The sequence below is a fragment of the Trachypithecus francoisi genome, unplaced genomic scaffold (assembly GCF_009764315.1).
Source record: "Trachypithecus francoisi isolate TF-2019V2 unplaced genomic scaffold, Tfra_2.0 Lachesis_group3, whole genome shotgun sequence".
Lineage (NCBI taxonomy): Eukaryota > Metazoa > Chordata > Mammalia > Primates > Cercopithecidae > Trachypithecus > Trachypithecus francoisi.
Window position 1 is genome coordinate 15,114,559 of NW_022681468.1, and position 13,711 is coordinate 15,128,269.

General features: G+C 35.1%; 1 protein-coding gene across 4 annotated transcripts in view; it reads left to right on the plus strand.

Moving 5' to 3' along the window:
• The window catches only part of TC2N (tandem C2 domains, nuclear), an 88,538-nt gene extending 75,151 nt beyond the window's left edge, over window positions 1–13,387 (plus strand). For all 4 annotated transcript variants that reach the window (XM_033191563.1, XM_033191564.1, XM_033191566.1 and 1 more), the window contains 4 exons: window positions 1,044–1,235; window positions 6,259–6,373; window positions 8,831–9,030; window positions 11,340–13,387. In XM_033191563.1, the coding sequence (XP_033047454.1) occupies window positions 1,044–1,235; window positions 6,259–6,373; window positions 8,831–9,030; window positions 11,340–11,450 (618 nt within the window). In that variant the 3' untranslated portion in view covers window positions 11,451–13,387. The remainder of the gene's footprint in view (window positions 1–1,043; window positions 1,236–6,258; window positions 6,374–8,830; window positions 9,031–11,339) is intronic.
• Window positions 13,388–13,711: the final 324 nt, after the last annotated feature.

The following is a 13,711-nucleotide window of genomic DNA, read 5'->3' on the forward strand; positions in this document are numbered from 1 at the left end:
ACCATAACAGATATAATAATAATGAAAAAGTGTGAACTATTGTGAGAATTACCAAAATGTGACAGAGACATGAAGTGAGCACATGCTGTTAGAAAAATGACACTGATAGACTTACTCAACAGTGTTGCCACGAACGTTCAATTTGCAAAACATGTAATGTCTATGAAGCATATTAAAGCAAAGTACAGTAAAATAAGGTATGCCTGTATTCAAAATATTTATGCTAGTTGCCCAGATATCTTGCCTTTTCAAAAGGAATAAAAGCTCCTTTCTAAATGTATGCATTAAAGATGGAAAGAAGGAAGTGTATGGCAAAGAACAGTCTAGCGTCAAGAACATGTTAGCCCATAGTAAGCCAAGGATTTAAAAATATTAAAAGTAACAAGAGCATTTAAAAATGTCTGAGGCTGGAAAACACTGACTTGCTGACTGAGATGGGTGATTAGGAGAGAAGGTATAATTTCAAACTCATATTTTCCTTTGTCTTCTCTATCAAGGAGTTAGTTTTTTAGATAGGAAAGGGTGGAATAAATGTCACCAAAAAGGAAACTGAAGCCTAAGATAGATGGGAAGATTCGTTAGACAAAAAATAACTCCTTTAAAGAAATAACTCAAGTCTCTTTATGTGAACAAGTTAGATACTGTGAACAAGAGAGTGCTTGCATATGAGATTCTTGCACCGCTCTCCTGAACTGTTGAAGAATGGTGATGATGACAGGAAAGATGCCAGAACCAAAGATGGAAAAACAATTAATTTTCAAAAAGGGAAAAAGCTGTATTGTGGTGAGCATGGTGTTGATATGACCCAAATTCCTAGATAATTTAAAGGATGATTTGTCAAATTAAGAAAGGGAGTATCCAGGATAAACTCTAGAAAAGCAAGTCTTGCCATTCTTATTTTCACTCACATTAAAAAGTTGTTTTGTTATAAAAAGAATTAAATATACCTTTTCTAAATATAAAATAAAATATTATTTTGTATTGGCATATAAGCCTTTTATTTATATATTTTATGTTTTCTTGTTTGTTTTTTTTTTTTAAAGGCTATTGAATTTATGGAAACGTTTGTATTTGCTATTAAACTTCAAAGTCTACAAACCGTAAGGCTTGTATTTAAGATTCAAACCCAGACTCCCAGGAAGAAAACCATTGGAGAATGCTCACTATCACTCAGAACCCTTAGCACACGGGAAATGGATTACTCTTTGGATATAACACCACCTTCAAAAATTTCTGTAAGTGATAATAGTATGTTAAGAGTATTTCATACTTTTAGAATTATTTGGTGGATGGGTTTTTGTTTGTTAGAAGATAACCTGAATAGAATATTAGAGGATCTGGAAGGCTCTCAAGTAGCAATAATATTATTTCCAAATGATATTTTAGAAATTATTGATAAAATGTTAACAGAACTGTTTTCTTTCTCTGTTGGAAAATAACCTCAGGGTTACCTTCTCCTAGCACATTTCTTATTAATATTTTATACTTCAGGGAAAATAACTTTGAGGTATGAATAACCTTTTTTTTATTTTATTTTATTTTTTTTTTTTGAGACGGAGTCTCGCTCTGTCGCCCGGGCTGGAGTGCAGTGGCCGGATCTCAGCTCACTGCAAGCTCCGCCTCCCGGGTTTACGCCATTCTCTCGCCTCAGCCTCCCGAGTAGCTGGGACTACAGGCGCCCGCCATCTCGCCCGGCTAATTTTTTGTATTTTTTTAGTAGAGACGGGGTTTCACCGTGTTAGCCAGGATGGTCTCGATCTCCTGACCTCGTGATCCGCCCGTCTCGGCCTCCCAAAGTGCTGGGATTACAGGCTTGAGCCACCGCGCCCGGCCTGAATAACCTTTTTTTTAAAAGATTTTTTAGGTAGCTGATAACTTAGGAAAAACAAAAAAGAATCATAAATTCCAAACTCAATCAGAGATTGCCCTGAAATAGATTAGAAAAGTTGTTTTAACCATGAGTAAGCTATACAGCAGCTCATAAATTGATTAGAAGTTTTTGCAGCTGATTTTTTTTTTTTTTTTTTTTTTGGTAAAAAGCTTTATTGCCTAATGGTGCCGATTGGGACCTGCTCTTTGCTTCTCTCAGCAAACTGAACACTGTTTTTAAATTGTTTAGGAATTTCTAATTAAATTGTATAGATCAAATGTTAGGATAAATATTTATAAAAATCAGTCTTAAGCTTTTATAAGGTCAAACCTATATGTGGTTTTAAATTTATATGGGATTTATATTTTACCTTTTTCCAAAAATATTTAAGGTGCCTGGAAGTGCTTCTTAACTCTGGATACACATTAGAATCATCTGGGAGCTTTAAAAAAATGCCCATACATAAACTAAAAAAAAATCAGAATTTTGGGGGATATGGGGCAGAAACATGTTTCCTTCCTTCCTCCCTTCTTTCCTTTTCCCTCTCCTCCCCTCCCCTCCTCCCTTCCCCTCCCCTTTCACTTCTCTTCCCTTCCCTTCCTTTTTGTGAGGAAGAAAGACAGCTCTGTAGCCCAGCATGGAGTGCAGTGCGCAATCACAGCTCACTACCTTCTCCATCTCCCAGCCAAAGCAATCCTCCAACCTCAGCCTCCTGAGAAGCTAGGACTACAGGCATACCACGATGCCCAGATAATTTTTAAAAATTTTAGTAGAGATGAGGAGTCTCGCTATATTGCCCATTCTGGTCTCAAACTCCTGAGTTCAAACAATCCTCTTGCCTCGGCCGCCCAAAGTGCTGGGATTGCAGGCATGAGCCACTGTGCCCAGCCTTGACTATTATTCTTTATCTCAACCCCCAATGTGCTGTTCTGTAACTATGACAGGAGTTTGTCACTGGCATATTTGACACTAACTTAGTAGGTAGTAATCTGCAGCCATAGTTTACAGAAAGCACAAATACACTATTTAAATAGATAATTCATATATTAAAATGTTAAAAGCAGAGTATATAAGAAGAGAACTCAGGGATTTTCTGGGGAATTGAGACATTATTATCTGTGTTGGAAAATATGAATGAATAATTATGGCTAAATTTCTACTAAATCATATTTCATGTATCAGAGATCTTATAAATATTTGTGTATTTTCTGAATGCCAGGTGCTAGGGTTATAGATTGATACCCTGAAAGAAGAGTGTTCAGGCTATACTGGACCAGTGAGTTTATGTTAATAAGTGTGAATGTTTCATATTATTGGCTAAAGCAATAATAGTATGCTTTGTTTTAATGTGTTGAAGAGGAAAATAAATATTCTAATTGTGACATTTAAAGATCCAGACTTGGCCAGACACGGTGGCTTACACCTGTAATCCCAGCACTTTGGGAGGCCGAGGCAGGCGGATCACAAAGTCAGGAGATTGAGACCATGCTGGCTAACACGGTGAAACCCCGTCTCTACTAAAAATACAAAAAATTAGCCAGACGTGGTGGCGGGCACCTGTAGTCCCAGCTACTTGGGAAGCTGAGGCAGGAGAATGGCGTGAACCTGGGAGGCGGAGCTTGCGCTGAGCCGAGATTGCTCCAGTGCACTCCAGCCTGGGCGACAGAGTGAGGCTCTGTCTCAAAAAAAAAGAGCCGGACTTATCCATCCACACTGACAACTGTTTCACCATGAGCAGCACAACTTTCAGGCTTTTACTCGATAAAGAGTTATTGACCTTGACAAATAGTAATGTAAATAGTTACTTCAGATCTCAAATTTTGGTGTTGAATAATGTGGAAGAAATACGTTTTCCTGAAGAAATAGCTGGCATTTACAGAGATTTATCTTATGGCTGCCTCAATGCCATGTGATCTAATTATCACACCAAAATTATCACCCCGGTGCTCTTTATCCCTTTTGTGGAGATCAGGGAAACACTTGCCTGAGGTCATACAGCCAGTAGTTGGTGAGTCAGGATTTGAATGGCGGCAGTCTGATTCCAAAGCCAGCTCTTTTAACTCTACCATGTGTTGCCCCCCTAAGAAGATATTCTCAAACATCACCAGATCGTGATGTTCTCTAATGATGCTCAACATTTCATTTCAACCCTTCCAGGAAGGCTAACAATATTTTCTTTTCTGAATAAAAGGATACATTATTCAGGAGCAGTTTTGTGCTTATTAAATGTAGTCAATACATACCTGCTAATTGATTGGAATTTTAATTTTTTGGTTATTATGAGATTTAAATAGTTTAAATCTTTGAATAGTTTTTCATGATCTGAAATAAGTGGAACATGAATTGAATTTGTGAAATAACCTTGGCAAGCAGGAAATGGTAAGCCTATTGCCAAATGCTGCTCTTTTTTTTTTGGGACCGAGTTTCGCTCTTGATGCCCAGGCTGGAGTGCAGTGGCGCGATCTCAGCTCACCACAACCTCCGCCTCCCAGGTTCAAGCAGTTCTCCTGCCTCAGCCTCCCAAGTAGCTAGGATTACAGGCATGCATCACCACACCATACTAATTTTTGTATTTTTGGTAGAGACAGGGTTTCTCTATGTTGGTCAGGCTGGTCTTGAACTCCTGACCTCAGGTGATCCGCCCACCTCGGCCTCCCAAAGTGCTTGGATTACACGCGTGAGCCACTGCGCCTGGCCAATAGTTTAAATCTTTGAATAGTTTTTCATGATCTGAATTAATGTCCTGGAACATGAATTGAATTTGTGAAATAACCTTGGCAAGTGGGAAATGGTAAGCCTATTGCCAAATGCTGCTCTGTTTTATGAGAGTGAACTCTGCAATTGTGTAACAATAAGAGAAGTTTTGCCACCTTTATGTGTTTTCATAAGTGTTATTACATTTTGGGTACAAAACCATAATAAAAAATAATAAAAAAATTTAACCGTGATTTCCCTTGTGTTTTATAAACAGTGTGACTCTATCTTTTAAAATATATTTTTTAAATGCCAAGGGCAGCAATTTTTTTGTATCAGCAAAGGTTTTTTTGTTTTGTTTTGTTTTATGGCTATCAAATTAGTTCATGTGAAAAGTTGTTAGTTCGTTCTCATTCTGATTACAATCAAAAGCAATAAATTAACTTACTTATTAGAAGTCATCATTTGTTGCCAAATAACAAGTTTTATCATCAATTTAGACCTTTTTAAGGGGGAATTAAATTCCAGCAGTTGAGTTTGTACTTGTTAAGCAATTCACTTTTCATTTTCTATCTCTTCATTTCTTATGGCATGACTAGTTTAAAATACAGAATCATATTTTAACAAAACACCAACCCTCTGTTAATGTTATATATATGGAAAGGTTTTTGTTTTTGTTTTTGTTTTTTTCCCCCAGTGAGCCATAAGCCAGTTATTGGGGAATACTGAGCAATGTCAAATATAAATGTCCTCATCAAGTGTCATTCAGTTGTTCTGTAACTTTATTGGAATCAGTACTAGCAAAAACTTTTGTGTCTGTCTATGCTGAGCCCTAGTATGATCTGTAAACATTATGCTCCTACTTTATTCCTATTCTTACTCTTTTCAACATGTAAACAATAGTGTTTTTGTGTTTGGACTACTGTTCTCCCTTTTATTTTTCAGTCCAAGGACCTTGGAATCCACCTAAGTTGTCTGACTTGTGTTATAGTTCACAGACAAATTACCAACTTTCTTCTGCTGTTGGTCAGCAATGCTGAAGAACACGTTTTAATTTTTCCTCTTCTCTAAGTCTCCTTCATTTTACTGTTTGCCTCAGGTTTTCTTTGACCTTTTCCTTATTATTTACTGCCTCATCACTTTGACTAGCTTCCTTCTTGCCAGCTTTCTTTAGCTTGCTTCCATTCAGCATAGTAATTCAACTCTTAATCCACAGATCTGTTTATTGCTGTCTTCTGATTTTGGTAGCACCTACCCTGATCTCCATAATTAGAAAAAAATGATGATTTTCATATGTAACTTGTTAATCATATTTCATGTGTTCTGTAAAAATAATTTGACTACATTTAGTTCTTTTGAAAGTGTATTCCTTTTGTGTTAATTTCACTGGCATTTTCTCAATTGATACTGCTTATGAATTTAATTTACTTTTAATTTGAATTGGATCTAGGTGTCACTGATTTTGAAGTTTCAGTACGTAGATAGAACCTGTATTTTCAGAATCCATGCAAATGAGTACTTTAAAGAATTCATGTTATTTATCTTCTTAACTTCCTCATGTAACTTATAGTTTTGAATATCATTGGAAAGGAATACTTTCAAAATTTCTAACCTGAGCTTTTTCTCTTTGAATTTTTTAATTATCCCAAAAACTTTATTCTTAACTACCAAATGACACTTTTTTTGATATGCAGGTTTGCCATGCAGAACTTGAATTGGGGACTTGTTTTCAAGCAGTAAATAGCAGAATTCAGTTACAAATTCTCGAGGCACAATACCTTCCAAGTTCCTCAACACCTTTGACTTTGAGTAAGTATATCAATGGTTCAAAGTAGAATCTTCAGAAAGTATTAGTAATAGAAAGTATTTTTTCTATGTTTCTTACCATGGAGATTAAAATCTTAGTAACTTTTATTATTTAACTTATTTACTTTAAAATTATAAGATTTCAAATTTTAGCCATTGTGTCTACCTTAATACAGTGGTCTCTTGAGTGTTATCCAGTTATGACCTCTCTGCCTTTGATACTGTTTTTTATTTAGCTCATCAGTTCGTACAGGTTGAATGTCTAGAGGATTCTCAGTTATATTTTACCCCCTGAAATGATTTATCGTCTCTCTAGGTCTGTGCCCTTTGTGGAATGCCCTGCTAACTAGAAACTTAATTGTAAAAAAATATATATCAAAAACAAACCTAGAAACACTTTTCCCTCCCTGTGTTTTGTGTACAACCAGGGATTGTGATACTTTGGTTGTCTAGTCCTAAAGATTTGAGTTGGGGTAGGAGTGTCCCTTTTCCCTACTAAAAGAAGGGAACTATCTGGGGGCAGGCAAAAGCAATGCATGTTCACTGTAACCAGATAGACTGAAAATAAATGAAACTGAGCATTCAATTCAAGAAGCTAGAAAAACAACAAACACAAAGAAATTAGAAGTAAGGTACTAAAGCTAAAGTTGAAGGTGACAGATATGGAGACAACCAAAAAAGGCATAATCAATAAAACTAAAAGCTGTCTCTTTGAAAGAATCATTAAAATAGACAAATCTATAGCAGGTGAGATCAAGTGAAAAAAATAGAGAAAACGTGAATGATGTTCTGAGCAATGAAGAGGATATAATTTCAAATTCAGAAGAGATTCTATCATATATAAAGCAATACCATATATAACTATACCAATTTATTTGGGTATCTGTGAAATAAATGAGTTTCTGAGAAATTCAGTGGTTGAAAGTAGAATCTTTTTTTTTTTTTTTTTTGAGACGGAGTCTCGCTGTGTCGCCCAGGCTGGAGTGCAGTGGCGCGATCTTGGCTCATTGCAAGCTCCGCCTCCCGGGTTCACGCCATTCTCCCGCCTCAACCTCCTGCGTAGCTGGGACTACAGGCGCCCGCCACCTCGCCCGGCTAGTTTTTTGTATTTTTAGTGGAGACGGGGTTTCACCTTGTTAACCAGGATGGTCTCGATCTCCTGACCTCGTGATCCACCCGCCTCGGCCTCCCAAAGTGCTGGGATTACAGGCTTGAGCCACCGCGCCCGGCCGAAAGTAGAATCTTAAGAAGAGGAAGAAAATCTGAATAAAAGAATAACCATGAAAAGGTAGTTAAAGAACTGCCTCTAATAAAAGCACTAGGCCAAGGTAATTGTACTGGAAGATTCTACCAAATTTTCAAGGAACATGTCATTTTTATTGTATATAAGCTGCTCCAAAGCATGAAAAGAAGATGGAAAAAGTAATTTTGTGAGGTCAGCATATTCTTGATACCAAAACAGAATGGACAGCACACACAAAAAGTAATTATAGACTAATGTCACCTATGTAGATAGATGGAAAATCCTAAAATAAAAATAAGCAAATAAAACCTGACTTGGATAAATCTTCAGGACTATATCTAATTAATTCTAGGAAACAAGGACAATAGCTGTGGTTTATAACGGGCTTCCCTTAAAACAGCTCATCAGGATGACCACAGCTCTTCATTCTATCAATCTGATGGTCGGATCTCAGCCCTCACTTTGTGGCTCCCTCCTTTCTAGGAGTTCTCACTTTCTTGCTTCCCTGGCAGCCCAGCTCTGTCACCTCCAATTAGTCAGACTGTACTTTCTGCTTGAGCTGTAGGCGCTGTGTCAGTCAGATAGGGGAGTATGCTTAGGTGAAAAGCTGTATCAAGCTGAATTTTACCCAGGGAAGTTCCCATCTCTTACCAGTTGACTTCCCTCCAATTTCTTTCTGCTTTTAGTGTTTTTAAATTTTTCTCCAAAGTTGATAATTGTTATTTATGGGAAGGTTAGTTTATACAAACTTTTCTGCCATTACTGGAAGCTCTACATCTCAAATTTATTTAAAGTATAGATTTTATCTAGTGGGCATATACTTAATTCCTGGAGTCTTTTATATTTTACTTATATAAAATTGTGAAATAAATACCTCCAGCTGTCTAAAAAATAGGCGCCTCTCTTTAGTGTGATCCTTTTCAGTGTGCACTCTTTTACTGTGATTGTTGTTTATGCCTCCATTTCCAGTCTTTAATGGTATTCAGCCACAGAAAGATTAAGTTCATTTAAAGTTACAGTAGTAATATGGCCAAAGTTATAAAGTTGACTAGAGCTGTTTTCTGTTATGGTTGTAGCTCATCGGACATTTAAAAGTGACTTATCCATATTTTTACAATAAATGTTATATATATAAATTCCAACTTGGATGTGTATATACACACCTTTATATGGTATTTTGAAAAACATTTTATAAACCAATATTTCTAATTTTTAAGGTTTTTTTGTGAAGGTGGGAATGTTTAGCTCGGGAGAGTTGATTTACAAGAAAAAGACACGCTTACTGAAGGCCTCCAATGGAAGAGTCAAGTGGGGAGAGACTATGATTTTTCCACTTATGCAGAGTGAAAAAGACATTGTTTTTCTCATTAAGCTTTATAGTCGAAGCTCTGTAAGAAGAAAACACTTTGTGGGCCAGGTTAGTAGGATTTTTTATCCTTCCTTGTATTTTTCTGTGCATTCAAACAGTCATTTAACAAAGAGAATATAGGATAATATTAAAGTCGAATAGAGTACAGTTCTTTAGCATCATAAATCAAAATTCAATGTTGCTACAAAAATCAAAACTTGTCAGACTTTTTGCTTTAATACAAATAGTTGGAATTTCTGAGCAATCAGGTTTATCTTTAAATATGTTTTTTTCTGAGCTTTTTTACTTTAAAAACGATGAGAATTATCAGTTTTTCAGTACTACTGATTTGTTCCTTGTGGAAGGAGGGAACATTAAGTATTTAAATCAATTTCTTAAGACTTTGAGTATCAAATTTACTTTATTTTGTTTAATCTTTGATGTAATGTTTAACATGGGCACTTTTTATATGCTCTTACCTGAGTTATGTTAGTTTTGAATTCCTAGAACATGTCCATTTTAACAGTGGTTGTGATATTATTTAGTTAATACTACTGTCTGAATTATTTTAAAATCTTGGTATAATTTGTGTAAAACACCATAACAGTTGCTAACTTGCAAGTCTTCTAGGAACTTGTTTCCTTTCCTTACTCTGAATAGACTAGTGGTAGCTATCCATTATCTTTCACCTTAATTACAATTGTTTGAACCACATTTAAATTCCACAATCTATATTATTGGTTTAAAAGCTTCAACTTGATAAGGTATTATTAACAGTCTGCATGAAATCCTCAAATTATATATGAATTTTCAAAGATTGATATCAGCTCCTTGATTTACTAATACATATTTTTACATAAAATATTAATAAAAATCTTGTTTATCATTTACTATTTGGAAAATAACTTGAATTCAAGAATTCATATAACCAGCATACTTTTGAAAGCCATTAAGCCTATGAAGTCAATTCAGTTAAAGTTTTCGTATATCATCAAGACTCAACTTAATGGTATGAATGGAATAGGAAATTTACTTGAAATGATTTTCATAATAACATTTGTGGTGATTCCATTCTTTGGCTAAGATTTTAGTTAGAATAATAATTCTGGAAAGGTTCTTGCTGATCATCTGCTCCCTATGGCTTATCTGGTATAGCCTTAGGAGGAACCATGATGGGGTAGCCAAAGGTGAACTCAAGGTCTTCCACCCCTATATCAACCAAAGTACTCTAATGTCTGTTTTACATACTGGGGTTATTTGTAAGATTTCATTTGAAAGGAAGGTTCTTTAGACCAAGAAAGAAAAGGAAAAAGCTTTAAACCAATGACCTGCTCTAATCTCTTAGAAACTGAATCTCAGAGAAGTTAACTTCAAGGTAAAAGCATTTGTTAGTACTAGAGGTAAGGTGAGAATTCAAGTTTTTTTATTCCTTGTCTTCATAAAGGTTCATAATAATATAATTATTGTGATGTCTTTTGTATAATTTGCATAATACTATGTATATGTTCACATGTAGTATTTAAGTTACATAAATGATGGGTACTATGAAATTACTATTGATCAAGAATGACTATTTATTAGATTTTAATTGAGATTATGGTTTATTTCATGTAAAAGGTCCTTTAAAATGCACATTCCTTACCAATCTAAGTTGAATCATGATTAGCCTCAGTTTAATTGATCTTTACAAGAATGTTTTTGAGTGGTCGGTGTCAGTTTTAAGTTGAGCTCCTAGATTTCTTGAATAGGAAAGATATTAGTATCCCCAGTTATTAGTATGTTATTAGTAATAATGGGGAAATGATTTTGTAATATTTCACTTTGAAATTTTTTTTTTTTTTTTTGAAATGGAGTCTCACTCTGTCACCCAAGCTAGAGTGCAGTGGCACGATCTCGGCTTACTGCAAGCTCTGCCTCCCGGGTTCACAGCATTCTCCTGCCTCAGCCTCCCAAGTAGCTGGGACTACAGGCATCCGCCACCACGCCTGGCTAATGTTTTGCATTTTTAGTAGAGATGGGGTTTCACCGTGTTAGCCAGGATGGTCTCGATCTCCTGACCTCGTGATCTGCCCGCCTCGGCCTCCCAAAGTGCTGGGATTACCGGCGTGAGCCACTGCGCCTGACTGCCTCACCTTGAATTTTTTAATTGAATTGAACCTTATAAACTAGTCTTCAGAATGACTAAACAGGTTAAATGTTTTAGCATTTAAATGTCAAATAGAGAAATCAAACTGACTTTTGAAAAAAAGAAAGATGTTTAATTTAAAATATGTGAACCAAACTTCCACATTTCTTCCATCAGTAAGAGTAACTAACTGTCTGAACTTAGTTATTATTACTGTATCAAGTATAATGATTGTACTTACTCTCCTTTACAGATTTGGATAAGTGAAGACAGTAATAACATTGAAGCAGTGAACCAGTGGAAAGAGACAGTAATAAATCCAGAAAAGGTTGTTATCAAGTGGCACAAATTAACTCCATCTTGAAGACTTCACATATTAATTTGGTGAAGATTTTGACATTCTTTTAGAAGACTTATGATTTCAATTTGCTACCAATGAGAAGAGACAAATCAATATATTTGTCAATTTATGGGGGCTATAATTACAGTATATAATGTATCTGATAGAAAATTTGATAAGAAAATATAATGAATTTTATCAGATATTCAAAGTAAAGGAAATGTTTTAAAACTGTGCAACAAGAGACACAGATAGTAAAATCAAAGGATAGTATTAAGATGACTAAATAAATTATAAAGTCTGTGAGAATATCAACCACCAATAGTTCTTTCTGTATTATGTTTTTGCTTTTATATTTTAAGCTTTACTTAGATATTCAAAACCTGGTATAGCAAGTCTCTTAGTACTATTGATATTTAGAAGACTTTAACATTACTTCAGTACTAGGCATTATTGATTGGGTCTTGGCTCCATTGTTTACCTCTTGCTATATATTTTCTCCTGGTAAAAATGAATTGAACCATTTCAACTATTTTCTATATTGGGGGAAAGTTTGTGCCCTGTGTTTTGTAATTTTTTACCCATAAGACATCACATTATCACTTTGTAAGCTACTTATTTCCAAGAAACTTCAGAAATAGAAAACTACATTTTGGCAGGAATAATTGAAAACACCAGAAGGTTGAAGTTTAATTGGAAACCCAGAATATACATACTTTGCTGTTTTCTTCCCTCAAATATTTTGCTATTTGTTTTATTTGGAGTAAAAGTAAGAGAATCATCCATATGGTCTATCCTAATTCACAGAATTAAATGAGCTTAAATAGCAAATTCAGTATTTTATGATAATCAGTTCTTTGTTTTTAGTTTTTAAAATTTAGATTATTCTATAATTTACAATATTTGAGTATTTTCCCATGTTTTTTTTTTTATAACCATACCTGATTATACTGTGTAACAAATAAGTATTTTCTATTGCAGTTTTCTTTCCAGTACTTTAATTAGAACTCAGTATTTGGAAATAATTTCAGTTTAATTGACCATAAGAACTGTGGCCAAAAAGAACAGCTTTTTGGAGAGGCAGATGACATTATACCTGATTTTAGAAAATCTCACTTTATTTTTGCTAATAAGTAGACCAAGTGCTCTGTGTTCTCGGTCTTCCCTTCCCCCCGCCACATTCTTTCTTTGTCCCACACATGCAGAGATAGATGGTGATATTTTAGGCCAGGAGTATGCCTTGCTATAACCTAAGCATGTCTTCTTTATTCCAGCTCCTATGTTCTATGTATATCATTAACATTTTCCCAAATAAACACTTAATTCTCCTTTCCCTAGGTGCCATCTCCTCAAGTTACAAAATGTCCGTATCTTATATCCCCTTTGCTTCTACTGCCCTGATTTTGTGGTACCAGTACTCTCTGCTACTGAACATTTTGAAATACTTTTGTTTTAGATTTGTAAAAAATGACATATAGGTCAATACTGACATGGACTTTTAAGATAAATCACCTGTGTGATACTATTTGGAATCTGAGATAAATACAAGTTTTAAAAATTGTTTTTAAAAATAGACTTTTTTTTAGAGCAGTTGTAGGTTAACAGAAAAATTAAGAGGAAGATAGAGATTTCCTTTCTCCCCTAACAAAGCCCTCAGCAACCTTCCACGCTATCAATATCCTGCACCACAATGGTACATTGTTAGAATCAATGAACCTACTCTCAAATATCATTATCATCCAAAGTTCATGGTTTACATTAGGGTTCCCTCTTGGTGTTATACATTCTATAGGTTTTGACAAATGTATGATGATATGTATCCATCATTATAATATAGAGTAGTTTCACTGCCCTATACATCCTCTGCAAATGCTACTATTTTAATGGGTACCAAAGAAGTAAATGTATTTACTGGCTTTCAGATAATAAATAACAGGCTTTATTGTTTATTTTTAAAGCTACAATTTGTTTTAGCTGGTTTCTCTGTTCTATAAATGCTTTCAGTTTCCAAATTTAATATATGTAGTCATATTTATATTAATTCTTATTAACTCAATATTTAATTATTTTATTTATTTATTTTTCTATATTCCTTTTTTTTTTTTCTTTTTTGAGGTGGAGTCTTGCTCTGTTGCCCAGGCTGGAGTGCAGTGGTGTAATCTCGGCTCACTGCAAGCTCTGCCTTCCAGGTTCACACCATTCTCCTGCCTCAGCCTCCCAAGTAGCTGGGACTACAGGCGCCCGCCACCACGCTGGGCTAATTTTTTGTACTTTTAGTAGAGATG